The 17687-nt window shown below is 36.4% G+C and overlaps 1 protein-coding gene across 1 annotated transcript; it reads left to right on the top strand.

The window, feature by feature from the left end:
- Positions 1–530: 530 nt before the first annotated feature.
- On the top strand, positions 531–13866 carry LOC128866366 (C3 and PZP-like alpha-2-macroglobulin domain-containing protein 8). The gene is made up of 3 exons (XM_054107037.1): positions 531–646; positions 12638–13039; positions 13107–13866. Exons 1-3 carry the CDS (start codon positions 640–642, stop codon positions 13586–13588), a joined length of 891 nt encoding a protein of 296 aa, XP_053963012.1. The 5' UTR covers positions 531–639; the 3' UTR covers positions 13589–13866.
- The last annotated feature ends 3821 nt before the right edge of the window (positions 13867–17687 follow it).

Here is a 17687-nt window from a genome sequence, read left to right as displayed (position 1 = left end):
TAACAACGTCGTCTTACGCGGTGACATCAGTTGTGCTTTTCATAAACAACTTCTCTGCATTCATACCGAGCTACCTACCTATCTACCTACAATACTTTGCCTTCGTACTCGTTATAGGTACACGAAGCTTACAATGAAATAAATTCTATGCCACATCAACAACAACAGCAGCACCAACACCGACAACGGAACAATAATACCAACAGCAACATCGCCGGCAACAACACCGCCGCAAACACCACCGGCATTAATCAACATACATGCACACATACGTACATAGGGATGTATAACGTCTCCAACATTGACACCAATACTTGTCGCGCATCGGCAACGACCTCAGAATCGGCAAACCTATATTATTTTTACAGTAACAACATACCAGAACATCTTGTTATGGCCAGTGCCCATTTGACACATTAGTCATTCTATGCCACTACAACGAATGAAATTTTCTTACGAGTATGCGAATACGACGATCGGCGAATAAGCACTTGGAAGCTCCCAAACAATTGTTAGCTTCAGTTTTAGCTTGAATCTCGTTGAGTGCGCAAGTGAATTATAGAGGCACTAAGAAAGCAAATATTTGAACTAAAATTTCAATTGTATTATTAGTGTAATAACAGAAAAGAAAGCAAAAATATGCCTGGTAAGTGATGAATTTAGTAACTGTAATGTGTGCAATGTGTATGAAAAAAAAACACGAGAAGAGAGTACATATGTACATACATATATGCTTGAAAAGTAACCCCAAAAGTGTTGGGGGTGAAAAATAAAATCACTAGTTGGCATATAAAATATATAAAAACTTTAAACGTTCTTGATCGTCATTAAGGCATATGTATGGCAAGTATGTACATGCATATGTATGTGTGCCTAAATAAAAGCGATCTAAATTAGCATTGATTTGCTTTATGCAAATTTTAGAGCATTATGTCATTCTCAAGTAAAAAAGTATTGTTAGCAAAGGCAAACTTGGGAAGAATGTAAATATTAATACATATACATACATATATGTATGTATGCAAACGTATATGTATGTGTGCATGTTTAGCATATTTCTACACAAAATGTTTGAGACTTGTTTTGCTTCTGCCGGTCAATACGAAAACAAAAAACAAAAATCAAAAACAGCTGCCGCCCAGCTTTCAATAAAATAGCGTCGCGTTGTTCGTTGCTGCTGTCAGCGTTGAGAATTAAATGAAATTATAACGAAATCCAAGTAATACATGTACATATGCACATATGTATGTATATATCTACGTACATACATTGTATATGCCTTGGCTCCAAAAATAACAATGCATATATAAGTACACACAGAGTTATGGGCCAGCTGCTTTCTCCTTTTGCTTGCTTTTTAAATTTTTATTAATATTCTAAGTGGGTGCATTTTTTGAAGCAGCGCCTCTATATACACGCATACAAGTATAATTAGATACATACTATATGTATATATGTACATATATGAACATTAACATATACTATATAATGCATATGTATGTATGTAATATACATATCGAAAATTTATTTGTTGAGTGAAGTTAGAATAAAAATTTAATTATCAAGTCAAACAAGAAACACAGCAAGACACAAACACAAACAAAGCAAGAACAACAGCAGAAAGGCCCCAGGTGTCATTTTTTTGTTTTTGAAATACATAAGCTTATGAAAACAAAACAAGTTAAAAAAACAAGTAAATAGTAGTAAATTGAAATAAAAAACATACACACAACTGCTATATAATTTCATATCAGTAATGATGGAAAATAAATTAGATACATATATAGCCATCAGCAAGTGGCGAACTACATGCATACATGCACAATACAAGGGGGCGCAAAATTACTAACTCTATCCAAAGATTTATAATTTTTGGAAACGGCGTCGTAAGTCAATCATATTTGACACTTGTGTACGAGACAGCTGCAGTATACAACATACAAACAGGTACAGCTCAAAATAAAAAATTTCATCACTTAACATTTTTTTAGTGCAAATTTAAATAGTAAACCTTATTCAAAAACAAGTTGGATGATTAATGTTGCGCCACTAAATAAATTGGCTTAAGTATAAGAAAAAATTCTATGAAATTTGTACAGAACAACTTATTTGCCTTAGCTGCTTTTACATTAATAAACCATGAATATATTTTGAATTGAAATCTTCGCATAATTCCCATTTTGATGATTTTATAAGAAAGGGAAAATTTAAAATCCTGATCGCTTGTAGCAAAAATAAGCTTAAGACATGAAAAGCTCGACCGGAACGTGTACAGTTTTTCGTAATAAAAGAAGAAAATGGTCGTTTAAGGGTTAATTGTGTGACGTTTTGTTGACGAAACTAGTAGTTTTCTTTTCTTGTCAAAATAAACATTTACATCACTTAAAAAATATATTTTTTTATTTTGAAAAAAGTTATTCAAAAACCGAATTTGATGATTAATTTTGTGCCACCAAATAAATTGACTTAACTATAAGTAAAAAAAATTTATAAAATTTTTAAAAACAACTTATTTGCCTTAGCTGATTTTACATCAATAAACCATGAATAATTTTGAAACTAAGAGTTTACTTTTCTTGACAAAATAAAGATTTCCACCACTTAAAATAATTTTTCTTTTATTAAAAAGGTTATTCCAAAACAAAATTGGATGATTAATTTTGCGTCACCTTGTATATGTATTTTAATACGTACATAAATTATTGGGGTATGAGTTAAATTTTTCTCGTTTTTTTCTCATGTGAAATATGCAACATTTTCGAAAGGTGACATTTTTTCGAGAAAAAGAAACAGCATATGTAAGTTTAAAACTTATCCTAGCTTAGCTGAAGACTCGCATTGAAAAACTAGAGCTTGAAATTATAGTCCTTTTTCGAAGCTTATTCTCCTAAATATATGCAACAAATAGCAAATTAAAGAAATGGAGCTTTGTTCTGTTTATAAAATGTGTGTGCGTTTTTTAAATTCGAAGTGTCTTCACAATAAAATGTATCAATCCTATTACTGAAACTCGTTAAATTAAAATCAAGCTACTTGAATTTAGAATTTGACCTTTTTGCGTACAGACGCTATGCTCCAATTTTAAAATACTTTCAATTTATAAAAATTAGAATAGGCTTGGCTAACCTAATAAAATTATAGTTTCAAACAATTTTTCCTCTATAAAATTCGTATTTATGCATGTATGTAAGTATGCACATTAGGAGGAACCAAAAAAATCTTTTTCTTAATGCTGCCCATAGATTTATTGTATGGCCCAAAAAATAAGACATCTGTCCCTCTCGAAGAGGCGCACTTTTTGCATTGAAATTTTGAATATTTTGCCTCTCAAGCCTTATGTAAGAATTGTTTACTGACAGCCTATTGGCAATTCTAACTTAAGCTTCGAGAATTCATGTGACACTAAAATTATTCTTTCACATTTTGTGAATAAATAAATGTATTTTTACAGATGGAATGCATCTGGTTCAAGTTTACTGAAAAATCCGTTTAAAAAAAAAAGTTATTGATAGCATAGCTGCTTCTAGTTTTTTCAAGAAACACACCATTTCCCCAAAGATAGCGTTAAGGGATGTGAAAATGTATGCGTTCTTGAAAAAAGCGACAATCAATTCTCCCATTAATATTATCTAAGAGAAACGAGAGAGGGAGAAAAGTTCTCTGCAGTTTAAGGATTTGAGGTTTAACTAACATCTGGTACTATACGGGATTGGGTTGACGAGATTCCGAGATCGTATGTAGAGCGAATCGAAAAAACGCAATTTGGAAGCGAGTCTTTCCTATGGTAATCTAAATAATGTGGACCAAATGAAGATCACTATTGAAGAAGACTACTAATGGTGGAATATATTTGTAAGTCGTCCGCATATAAAAAGTATTTCAATATACAAAGCATTAATGAAAATAGCAAATAAGGGGCGTAAATATTACTTTGGGAACACCAGATGAAGCTATAAAACTTTTAAGGAGAAATATTATCGATTACACAATTACGAAAGGAGTGATACAGTTACAAAAATTGAATGAAAAGCCAGACTAGCTAGTTTGCCAGCAAGTGTCAGAGACTAACTTATATCAATTACCTTAGAAAAGTCGGTATAGATGGTGTCAACTTGCAAATTATCCTCATGGGCAGACGTACAAAACTCAGCACGAAGCAGCAAGTTTAGTGTCAGTGGACCTACCAGTCTTGAAGTCATGCTGGTTGGTAGAGATTAGGCGCTTGACTGAAAAATACACTTTCTGAATAGCTATGTATTCAAATACTCGTATTTTAGAAAAAACAGTCGACAATTTAGAAATGTGGTGGCAGTTAATTATGTCAATCATATTAATTTTTTTGCAAATAGGTGTACGGAAGTACGGAAGCATCGATGAGCACACCCCTTTCCAAAGATCTATTAAAAAGTAATGAGAGAGGATAAACAAAGACGGAGCAATTTATGAAAAGATAAAACAAAAAAGTCATCAACATCGGTTTGTGTAGTCGACTTAATGTGCAGAATATCAGCCAGCACATCATCAAGCGGTAAAGAAAGCGAGCTAAAATTAATTAACAATATTACACGTATGTACTTATATATTTCCATTGTTTTGCATAAAAATGAGTGTTTTTAAACAGAATTCAAAGAATTGTATAATCATATACGAAAAATTGTAGGTTGACCAATTTTATTCTGGTGACTCTTTCCCCTTCATTGCTGCCAATCAAATTCCATCAAACTATCGCTGGGCCAATTTTACTCCTGTGACTCTTTCCCCTTCATTACTGTCAATCAAATTCGACAAATTTGATGAATGCGACTGAATGTGTTGATTTAAAAAAATTCGGATATTTTCGCTCATTTTTATTTTCTATTTCTTATAAGCCTCAGCGTATACTTTCAATAATTCAAAATAAAATATATTGAAAATTCTCTAATAAAATGATTCAACTGAGGAATACAGTTAGTATAGAATTCACAGGGGACCTCCAGGAAAAAAAGTTAAAACGCAATGCCACCGCGCCAATTGTGGTAATAAATTATTTAGTAGAAAATGAAAAAATGTATGTATGTATGTAGGTATGCGTAATAGTATCGTAATTTGTTTACTACCAGTCCGTTTTTTTATGTACAGCTATAGACTTTTGACGTAATCAAATATTTTTCACTGAAATATTTCTTTTCTAGAGCAACAGATAAGACTTTCATAAAGAAATGTAAAATATTTTTAAGATTTCGTAAAGTTTTGAAGCTAAATTAAGTTTAAAAATATGTATACATATATTCATGTCCGTTCTGCAACCCGATTCTATTTGAAAAGCAAAATTATACAGTTTTTAGCCTTTTAAATTGTGTTAAAACGCAATGAATAATTTTTTCAGAATCGGGAAAATTGGTATAATTTCATTTCGATTCTAATAAAAAATTGCAAAATCACAGTACAGCCCAGGCTTGCCCATATTAAAACTTAAAGTAGCTATTTTCAATTATTTGTAATCAAAAATTAATAACCGGAATGTCTACTATGAACTGGTTTATGTATTATTTTACTCAACTTCCAAAGATAACAGCTGGCTTAATGCTATTTTAATTCTTTTCTTTAATTGCATTGCATATGTATAAAAAACATTTGCATATATGTACATATGTATATGATTAAGAAAGTTGTATAAACAACTTATCTGTAAAAAACAAAAAGTTTTAAGCAGTATTCATCTCCTATCGCTGTTGTCGGGCTAAGTGCGCTAAGAGACAAAGAAAATATGTACGCATATCAAGAAGGGCGCCCTTTGCGTTGGACTTCAAGCTAATCTCGATTATCGAACAAATGTGCTATGTTTACACGGCACATCATTCGGTCTTCGAACTTTGCTATTATTATTTGTCGAGCATATCGGTGATGGAGAAAATAGGAATTTGAACTAAGATTTTACTTTTTTTTATATATTTTTAAATCTTTTTACTCTTCTTTTACTATTTTTTTACTTCTTCCATTTTTTAACAATAAGGAAAGGTGTCACTAAATGGCGAAGGCAGGCGAAAGGTCCCTAGTATTAAATAATTTGTAAACAATTTTCGATCCTCAATCACTCGTACGTGAGATTTCCATACGCCTACAAATGTATTGTGCCAGCTTTGCATCCGGCACATCTTAACTGATTAGAATTCAGAAATCTTGTCAGCCTCTTTTTGGCGGTATTTCTTTACAGAGAAGTATTTTTTACATGGAGAGATCAATTAGTGATAATCACCATTAAATTTGCATTTTCTTTTTCTTGCGTTTACATTTTAATGAATCACTTCATAATGAATATGAAATGAATCACTTTATGTTTATTGAGCAAAGCATGTATCTACTCAAGAGCTTCAAATGATAGCGTCATTTCAAAGCATTAAAGCAGTCATAAATATTTTATACCGATTACAAATGTACGTCTGTATGTATACTATGTTTATGTGGTTGCTAAGTATGCGCGTAATGCTGAAAAATAATAATGACATCACAACATTCGTCAAGCACAAAAACTATGCATAAACTTGACCTTAATAGCTAATTCGAATATCATACAAATGTATTGCAAGGTAGGTGGCTGGCGGCGCCCTATGTTGAGTGCGTTTGATTGTCAAACTTATGCGGGCAAATTTCTATGCAAAACCAAGCTATGTAAAACAAATTCACGATAACTGTTGTGGCAAAGCAAATAAAGTAATAAAAAACACAAAATTTATACATATATTCGTGTCCAAATAAAATGTAAAGAAAACTGCGTAGAAACACATAACGGGTACTTTTTAGACATATAGAACTATTGGAAGGCATACATTGATTTTGATATTATGGTAAACTATCATGCAAACAAAGACCTAGACCTAAACACCTTTACACATTTTGGAAATTTATTGATAAAATCAATGTTCAGTAAAAAATTATTAAAACGATCAAATCTCCCATCTGACTCAGTGGCATTGCGAATAAGCGAAATTGTTGCCCTTAGAGAGTCATTAATATAAAAGTAACCTATCAACTAGTGATGCATCTAAAACAATTTTCTTTAGTGATTTGCGCTCCGAATCGGGCAACAGCTGATCACACTTTTTCAAAAGTAAATATGGAGCCGATGTGATCGCTAACAGTGAGTACTGCAAGCAAATGATTTGGAACCTTTAGGTGTATAAATCATAATTTTTGCTTACTCCGCCGATTAACTTAGAAAAAAAGATATTAAATATTAAAATAAAAAGTGCAATTAGTGCTTAGATTTTTTTGAGATTAATAGTCATACCTCTATATGAGGAATTTTGAAATCCAAGAGGATTTTAAAACATTTTCAAATTGGCGCTAACTGTGGCATGTTGAAAGTCAGGGTAGTGTTTTTTTTTTTTCAAAATTTAATAGCTTCTAAGTAGTCGAACGGATTTTAATAAAATAAATATAATATTATGACGAAAAAAAATTAAGCTTTGTTTAAAAAATACCAAACACATTTTTTGATTTAACATTTAAGGTAGTAGTTTGGTCAAGTACTTATTTTTTATAGATATTTTTTACGATTTTTTTTTTTTAAGAAAGTAAAATGCGATCGTTTTGATTTTATATTATGTTATTATTGACATGAAATAGTAACAGAAACATTTTTTTATTTTTTTACATATTTTTTTGTAGTAGTATGGTACCAAAGTAAGCGTCTGGAAAAAAAGGTAGGTGGCTTGTCAACAGGATTTTGACTCTTCAGGACATCTGAAACGAAAACGTTAAACTGATTATTATGCTGTAGGTTTATCATTCTAGCAGGTGCTACAATGGAAATTAAAAAAAAAAAACAAAAATGACGGACTTTTGAAAAACAAGGTATGTTTTTCGGGTGGAAATCAGACTGTGGTATGGAAAGTTAGAGCTGAAAAGAAACGAAAACCTTAATTGATTTGTCTAAGTTTATCAATAATTTAATATATATTAATTCTTAAAATTTCACCTATCCTTAATTCGATGTTTTGGGTGCCCAAAAATGCAGTTGTTTGATCCGATGTGTGAGAGCTCGCATTGTCCTGGTGAAGAGTGATCCGTCTTTGGCGATTGGTTTTCCTAATTTCTTGGAAGACAACTGGCAAACAAATGGTTGTGTACCACTCAGAATTTACTGTTCTGTGTTGTTCTAGTGGTACGGTTGCGACATGTCCTGTTTTTCCGAAAAAACAGGCGACCATTTGCTTGGAAGTGCTTCGTGCGCGAACAACTTTTGTTGGATTTGGCTCATCTTGAAACACCCATACAGTCGACTGCTGTTTACTTTCGGGCTCATACGCGTAAATCCATGATTCATCACCTGTCACGATGTCATAGACGTGTTTCGAAGCCCCGCGATCGTATTTTTTGAGCATTTCCTTCGACCAATCGACACGAACCTTTTTTTGAGCGATTGACACATTGTGTGGGATCCAACGCGAACAAATTTTTTTGACAGTCAAATGTTTATGCAATATTGAATGTATGCTGGTCCCACTAATGCCTAAGATTGTCTCAATCTCACGATAGGTCACATGACGATCTTGCAATATCAGTTCGCGCACAGCATCAATGGTTTTCGGAACAACAACTGGTTTTGGACGACCTTCACGAAATTCGTCTTGGAGTGAACTACGACCACGATTGAATTCACCATACCATCGATAAACACTGGTCCTTGATGGAGCTTCATCGCCAAAAAATGAATTAAGTTCATCCATGTAATGTTGCTGAGTTAATCCACGAAAGTTGTAAAAAATAATCGCACGAAAATGTTCACAATTTAATTCCATTTTTGGGCCGAGATGAATCTTTTAAGTTACTGTAAACAACACAAATAGCACTGGTATTTCAAAACGTTCTGAGTACGTTAAAGCCAAAAAATGTCAAACTTTGCGATACAGCTGTCAGTTGCCAGATTGCAACACCAGGGTTGCCAAATCCCGACATATAAAAGACGCCCTCGTATACAGTTAGAATTTTCAGAATTTTTTTGTTTCTTAATGTACATATATTTAAGAATACACACAGAAAATTTAATATCGTTCCAGTGAATATTTTCGAAGTTACACGCAAATTTGAAAAGGCGTTTCAGAGTGATTGAAAGTACAAGGCCGGAGCGGCAGCGCGTTTTTCTCAAAATGGTGTTTTCAAAGTCGGTGACCAACATTACTTAAAAACGGCTAAACCGATTAGTCTCAAATTTTAACACGAGCTTCTTAAACATATTTTGTAGTAATTAATCAAAGATTTTTTCTCACCGAAAAATATGCTTTCTTGTTTTTTATAAACAATTTAAGGTCGAAATTTCGTTAAAAATCGATTTTTTTTTTGTGAAAAAAAATTATTTCCGTCTTTTCAGCTGTAGCTCCTTTCCAAATAAATATTTTAACTAATACTAAGTCGTAAAATACTGTTAAAAGACAACATAATATGTGTAGACAATTTTAGATGAATAAATTTAAAAGTTTTCTAAGAAAAAATTCTGGAAAATTCTCTTTTTCTCGGCCTTCTAACTGTATATAACCCCATAAAAACAAACAAAAAGTGTTTTCATGTTTCGCGCAAATGCGTTGTTTTTATTTTTCAGTTTGTTTATTACACCCTCTATTCGCACAATTAGCACAGCCGGTAGCTAGCAGCAGACACACGAGTATGTTTGTGCATACATATGTACATACGTACGGTAAATCGGAATGAAAAAATCACGCTTGAACAGTAAAACGCTGTACTACTTAATAGTCTCGCAATAAGCGTACACCACCTAGAAAATTCTAGCCAAACAGCAAATTATTTTATTGTTTTATATACATACATAAGTATATAAGTATGTTTCAAGCTTCGGTTGGAAATGATGTCATGTTTTATTTTCTTTTTAAACCTATTCTACAAATATTTTCCACATTACGAATTTATTGCGCTTCTGCTCGACAGACAGCAAAACATTGTTAATTAGATATTCTAGGTGATGCTGGAATTTCTTACTTACATATACATATAAACATTGAAAAACATACGAATGTTGGATTGCAAAAACAATTTTTTTTCCATATCAATTGTTCGAAGTCATGAGCTGCTAACAGGTAGTGAACTGAAAGCGCGCTTTTCTCATCCAAACTCGTGATATGGATTTTTTTAGTATAAACACGACTTTTTCCATGCGCTATTCACTAAATTTGAATATTAAGTTATAATATATGTAAGTAGTTATGGATGGCTGCCTGCTGGAATATTGCGGGTCACTGAGCCATCCAATGTGGCCATTGTCTGTTATAAATCAAAGGCGGAAAAGTGTGTCCACCTAAGACCATTCGAAAAGCGCTGAACAATAAAATCACACAAAAAGTCTCTAAGTTCCGAAAAATCCCGTCAACTTCGCTTGAAGTTGCCAAAACATAGATACATATAAAGAAAATGAAATGGCTCTTCGGCAAAAAGTTTTGTTTACAGATGAGTCAAAGTTTAATATAATATATTTAGCAGCGATAGCGGGGCAAAAGCTTAGAGGAAAACAGTACTGTACTTAATCCATAGAATTTAGTATTAATTATAAAGCAGGATGGCGGCAACGTAACACAGGCATCAGGCGCCTAAATACCTCTTTCGACCGACCCGAACAATATATTATTACGATAGTCCATTCATAAGCATGACCAACAAAGCAACTATTTGGAGGCAGAAGACCAAAGGTGAAGTAATTGTGACTGGTTTCCTCCTTATCCAGTACGGAGACACACTTGGGCTCAGAAACTATTGCCATGGTTCACTTCATGCTTTCCGTGCTCCGCACCTCCTAAAAAATGAGTTTATAAGTTTAGTAAACCCTAAAAAATACATGGAAGTTTGCTGAGCTCCGGTTTGCTAAACAACTAAATAAGAAGATAAAAGCAAAATCTTACTCCACTTGCTAGAGCAGGGCAGTGACAGCGATAACTGACATTGTTTACATCGCTATGCAGCTGTGCCAAAAGTCCTTTGTCAGCAGATTTGTCTTCTTTTGTACTTAACGCAAGTAGAAAGAGAGGACGCTCTAAGTAAACGAGGTGGTCGGATCTTTCTTTTAGGCCGAATTTGACGTGCTATCCCACGAGCAGGTAACATTTGACCATATTTTATTTGCCTGCTCGACGAAGTAAGCTCCAATTCAAAGATAGCAAAAAGATAACAATATATCGTATATATGAAAGATACCGACGTGCGTCGTTATAGTTGTTGTAGCAGCATAAACATTCCCCAAACGTTTACGGGGAATGCTGCTGGAATATTATACAGAAAACTTTCCTTGTATTTGTGCAATATTTGCTGGTCTATGGTGTATTGTGGCACATTTTTAAGTCAGTTGTGATGAGAATGGACGCGTTACGTTGTATATTTTCTGACAGATTTCTTTATTTTATGTGGCAGCCAAGTTTGAAGAGGATTAATTAAATAAAATCACTTTTTTCTCCCTATATTCTTACGTATTATTTCATAGACCTTAAGTACGTAGGATAACTATGCCTGAGAAAGCTTGGAAAATCATGCTTTGTTTTTTCCGTCAATTCAAATCCCATACAAGGTAGGTAGAGCTGTTCTATAGGGTATCTGTATTGTTAGAGAAGGATGTATTTGAAAGCTAAATGGAAACGCAGAAACGGACATCTTATAGTATGTGCTTGGTACGGAAGCTGTACTCTCCAATAGACCACAGATGATTTTGAAATTTGAATACACCTTTTATTAGATGTTTGACCGAACTCCTCTTCCAATTTTGCGTTGCACATCTTAATGTTTTTAGGCACTGAGGAACTTATATTATTACTTAGCTTATTTTTATACCGCCTTTTTATAAATATATTTTTTCATGACAGAAATTCAGTCGAAGGTTTGCCATTGCATGGCCGGGTGGCCGCTATTAGAAAAAAAAAATTCTATCATTTTTTCTATCAACTTATAGTAGATTTAACTTCTGTGATCAGAGTAAATCGCGTTCTTAGAGTGAATTAAAGCATACGGCGGTAGATATCGATCTTCTGTAACAGCTCAATGCTAAATGATAAGCTCGGTTGCGTGACTCATTCAAAAGTGCTCAGTTCAACATAACTCAAGCCTAAGTTTATAGTTAGGGTTTATCTAGTTTAAACCAGTTCTGTTGTTAGAATTTCTCTTGGCAGTTCGGCTTCAAGTCAGCTAGCGCATCAAGGCGTCTCACATGAATAAAATCTCTGCTAGAGGCCTCGATAATATTTAATATGGTAGCCTCTAATTTACATGCATTACAACGTGTATGGTATGCCAAGACTTAAATCAATATTTCCAGTTTTCAGCTGACAAGAAATTCGTGTCGGAATTTGCACACATCAGCTAAGAGAGAGTTGAATAGCACATTGACCCCGATAGTTTTTTTTTTTAAGTTAAGCGCATTTTTATTCTATTTTTATTACTAACGAACGTATGCATATTACTACACCTACAACAACAACAAAAAGTGTCTAGCCCATTTTGTACTCACAAGCTATTATCACCTGTCAAAAAAAGCGCCAATTAGCACCGAGTACTAGAAAATGAAGAAAAATTAAAGATTCAAATTTTTCAACCCAATTATCTGCTTCTTATCCGTAGATTTCTTTTGCACACAACTAAGTAGTTAATTTTATTTATCTCTTTACAGAAATCAACACTCCCGACAAATTGGAATACCAATTCCACCCGGTCTCTGGCGGTGTGTTCACATTTAAGGTGCGTGCCGCGCACGATGCCCATTTGGCGTTGACCGCCGCCCCCGTGGTATCCGATCCCATGTATGAGGTCTTCATTGGTGGCTGGGAGAATACCAAATCGGTGATCAGAAAGGATCGCCAAAAGCCCGATGTTGTGGAAGTGCATACACCTGGCATTTTGGAAGCTGGTGAATTCCGCGGCTTCTGGGTGCGTTGGTACGACAATGTCATTACTGTGGGTCGTGAGGGTGAGGCGGCAGCCTTCATGTCGTACGATGCACAAAATTTGTTTCCCATCAACTTCGTGGGCGTATGCACCGGTTGGGGTGCCAGTGGCACTTGGCTGATTGATGGTAAGACGTATTTTTACTTATTTTAACTATTGCACAAAAATACTTACAACGTTTTTAATCACCGCAGACGTTCAACAAGCCAGCGCTCCCGTCTTGGGTTTCGCTCCACCATGCGGCAGCGGTCCAGGCTGTTGGGTACCAGCAGCCAATGGCACCATTCCACCCAGCGCTGTGGAGGGTGGTTTCGATGGCAGCGAACAATTGTACATTGGGCGCGCCCGTCACGAGGGTGACCTCATTCCCGGCAAATTGCATCCTTCACATGGTGTTTGCTACATCGCCTGGGGTGGCGGCGAACACGGACACGCCGAATACGAAGTTTTGTGCTCGGGTGGCGGCCAATGGGTGCCCGTACATGATGGCAACATTCCACCAAACGCCTTCCCTGGTGGCGAAACCGCCGAAGGCGAACCCTTATTCATTGGCCGCGCCACACACGACGGCACCATTACTGTGGGCAAAGTACAACCTACGCATGGATGCTGCTACATTCCGTATGGCGGTGAGGAAGTGGCCTACAAGGAATTTGAAATTTACGTTGCGGCCTAAATGGAGTAAACCACACGTCGACGGTTAGGATATCAATGGCAACACGCGCGTTTAAAAATCAGGCATAAAAATATAATTAAGATGAAAGCAAAAAGTAACTGCATCCAATATGTGAAGTACATAGAAGCGCACAAACTGCACTCAACTAAGCGGTTAATGATTATTAAGAAACTCGAATATATGTGCATGGCTTTGTTGATTGGTGGAATTGTATTTGAAGAAGTAGTAAGAAAAATATATAAATAAAGAATCTCAATGGCCTTATTAGCCGCACGAAAGCTATGCGATCAATTATTATATTTTATTCCATTGTTCTCAGACTGTTAAAGCTATTAATCGATTGAAAACATAAATTAATTACATATTTACTTGCAAAAAAAAAATTATTTATTTTTGTCAACTGAGTTGCATTAACATTTTCGAGAATTATTATTATATTTTTATAAATGTATTTATGTATAAAATAAAATGAAAAATTAAATGATATTTTCACACTCGAATGAAATTTATGTAGAGTTAATTAATAAAATGCAAATAAATTGTTGAAAATATGAAAAAAAAAAAACAAAAAGCCTTCTTTTCATTGGCGAAGATAATTACAGTAGAATGAGGTAATTTCGCTATTCTTATGATAATAACTGTATGGATGAACTTAATGGTATATTTCTTTGAAAAAAAAAAAAATCGAGATTTTTTAATTTAAATTTTTTATTTTATTGGTTTAAAATATTATTTTTCGTAATCAAAACATACCATATGAATTTTAAGACTCAATAATATTTTTCAAAAGCTCTCAAATTTTTCTCGGTTTAACCCCTTGCCGAGCTTTAACGAGTCTGACTCGTGATGCAAATTTTGGCTCATACATGAATATGACGAGCCAGGCTCGTGAATAGATATTCGGATAAAACATAAACATCACGAGCCTGGGTTGTAATTGAATGTTAGTTTCCATCTGTACGCCACCAGAGTTAGTCACGAGTCTCATAATTGATGATACAAAGTAGTTTATATTATTCTGATCTGTTTACCATGCGTTTGCGCGTAACACTTGGGCTCGAGTTTCGTCGAGCTAAATTGCACGGCAAGGGGTTAATCGCGAGTGAGCAAAATATTTTTTATTTTAAAATTTTTTATTTTACGACAAATAGTTTTTTTTTAATTTTGAATAATGAAAAAGTTGTATAGTATTAAATTGGGTGAGTAACATTATGGCATTAGTGTCATTAATGTTTGAGAGACGCGGCACCTGATGTGTTGGGCATTGATTTTTAAAATGATTTATATATATATATAGGTATATATATAGTTGGCGCGTACACCCTTTTTGGGTGTTTGTCCGAGCCCCTTCGGGGGTCGAGTCAAATCTCATCTAATCTTACGTTGGAGAGAGGGGGGGTCTCGGCAAATATCACGCAATTTTTTTCTGATTGAAACAAAAAAATTGTACATGCTTAAGATTTAATCTCAAGCGTAATCGTAGTATGATTAAGATCATTCACTAATTCGTTCAAAAGAAAATAATTTCATTCATGCCTCGACGTTATACCTTACTACTGTCAAACCACCATATTTGTTTTATACCAAATCTTCTTCTCTTCTCTCTTAATTGGCGCTATAACCGCTTACGCGATTTTGGCCGAGTTTAGCAAAGCGCGCCAGTCGTTTCTTTCTCGTGCTAACCGGCGCCAGTTGGACACACCAAGTGAAGCCAAGTCCTTCTCCACCTGATCTTTCCAACGCAGAGGAGGCCGCCCTCTTCCTCTGCTACCACCAGCTGGTACCGCATCGAATACTTTCAAAGCCGGAGCGTTTGTATCCATTCGGACGACATGACCCAGCCAACGTAGCCGCTGGATCTTTATTCGCTGCGCTATGTCTATGTCGTCGTAAAGCTCATACAGCTCATCGTTCCATCGTCTGCGGTATTCGCCATTGCCAACGTGCAAAGGTCCAAAAATCTTACGCAGAATCTTTCTCTCGAACACCCCAAGCGTCGCTTCATCGGATGTTGTCATCGTCCAAGCTTCTGCGCCATACGTTAGGACGGGCATGATGAGAGTCTTGTAGAGTGTTAGTTTTGTTCGTCGAGAGAGGACTTTACTGCTCAGTTGCCTACTTAGTCCAAAGTAGCACTTGTTGGCAAGAGAGATTCTACGTTGGATTTCAAGGCTGACATTGTTATCGGTGTTAATGCTGGTTCCTAAATAGACGAAGTCTTTTACAACCTCGAAATTATAACTGTCTACAGTGACGTGAGTGCCGATACGCGAGTGCGCCGACTGTTTGTTTGAAGACAGGAGGTACTTCGTTTTGTCCTCGTTCACCACCAGACCCATTCGCTTTGCCTCTTTATCCAGTTTGGAGAAGGCAGAACTAACAGCGCGGTTGTTAAGGCCGATGATGTCAATATCATCGGCATACGCCAACAATTGTACGCTCTTATAAAATATTGTGCCTGAGCGATTAAGTTCTGCGGCTCGTACGATGCTCTCCAACATCAGGTTAAAGAAGTCACACGACAGCGAGTCACCCTGTCTGAAACCTCGTTTGGTATCAAACGGCTCGGAGAGGTCCTTCCCAATTCTGACGGCGCTGCTGGTGTTGAGCAACGTCATCTTACATAGCCGTATTAGTTTTGCGGGGATACCAAATTCAGACATCGCGGCATACAGGTAACTCCTTTCCGTACTGTCGAATGCAGCTTTGAAGTCGACGAAAAGATGGTGTGTGTCGATTCTCCCTTCATGGGTCTTTTCCAAGATTTGGCGTATTGAGAATATTTGGTCGATGGTAGACTTTCCAGGTCTGAAGCCACACTGATAAGGTCCAATCAGTTGGTTGACGGTGGGCTTCAGCCTTTCACACAATACGCTCGCTAGAACCTTATAGGCGATATTTAGAAGACTAATCCCGCGGTAATTGGCACAAATTGCAGGATCGCCCTTCTTATGGATTGGGCAGAGCACACTTAAATTCCAATCGGCAGGCATGCTTTCATCCGACCATATTTTGCATAGAAGCTGATGCATGCACCTTACCAGCTCCTCGCCGCCATGTTTGAATAGCTCAGCCGGCAGTCCGTCGGCGCCCGCGGCTTTGTTGTTCTTTAGCCGCATTATCGCTATTCTCACCTCGTCATGATCGGGTAGCGGAACGACAATTCCGTCGTCAACGATTGGGGTATCGGGATCTTCACTTTCTCGGTGACATGCGCAGCTGTCACTGTTTAATAAGTTCGAGAAATGTTCCCTCCATAATTTAAGATTGCTCTGTACGTCAGTCACCAGTTCGCCGTCTTTGTTCTTACAGGAAAACGCCCCGGTCTTAAAACCTTCTGTAAGCCGCCGAACTTTCTGGTAGAATTTTCGGGCGTTGTTCCTGTTGGCCAGCATCTCAAGCTCTTCGCACTCACGTATTTCGGCCTCTCGTTTCTTCTTTCGGATAATACGTCTCTCTTCCTTTTTCAGCTCTCTGTAGCGATCCCACATGGCTCGCGTTGCGCCCGATCGCAGCGTGGCTCTATAGGCGGCATCCTTTCTTTCTGCGGCAGCATGACATTCCTCGTCGTACCAATTGTTTTTTCGGGCTCGCCGGAAACCGATTTCTTCTTCGGCGGCGGTACGTAGAGAACGAGAAATGTTGCTCCATTGTTCGTGGATGCCGGTTTGTTGGGCAGTACTCTCTGAGAGCAGGAGTGAGAGTCGAGTGGCGAAACTTCTGGCTGTCTGTTGTGATTGCAGCTTTTCGATGTCGAACATTCTTTGCGTAGGTAGATGCACGTTTTTTCCTGCACAGAGGCGGGTGCGCAATTTGGCTGCAACAAGGTAATGATCCGAGTCGATGTTGGGTCCTCGGATCGTACCTACATCTAATACACTAGAAGCGTGTCTTCCATCTATCACAACATGATCGATCTGGTTTCGTGTTTTTCGATCAGGAGACAGCCAGGTGGCTTGGTGAATCTTCTTATGCTGGAATCTGGTGCTGCAGACTACCATGTATCGGGCCCCGGCGAAGTCGATCAGCCTCTGTCCGTTACCGGATGTTTCGTTGTGCAGGCTGAATTTTCCGACTGTGGGACCAAAAATTCCCTCCT

Source organism: Anastrepha ludens, chromosome 6 (genome assembly GCF_028408465.1).
Source record: "Anastrepha ludens isolate Willacy chromosome 6, idAnaLude1.1, whole genome shotgun sequence".
NCBI lineage: Eukaryota > Metazoa > Arthropoda > Insecta > Diptera > Tephritidae > Anastrepha > Anastrepha ludens.
The sequence above is the reverse complement of the archived record's forward strand: the minus strand, read 5'-3'. Positions and strand labels throughout refer to the sequence as shown.

Coding starts and splice junctions, on each gene's coding strand:
- LOC128866366 (XM_054107037.1), top strand. Junction 13,040..13,106: donor TGGCACTTGGCTGATTGATG/GTAAGACGTATT, acceptor TAATCACCGCAG/ACGTTCAACAAGCCAGCGCT.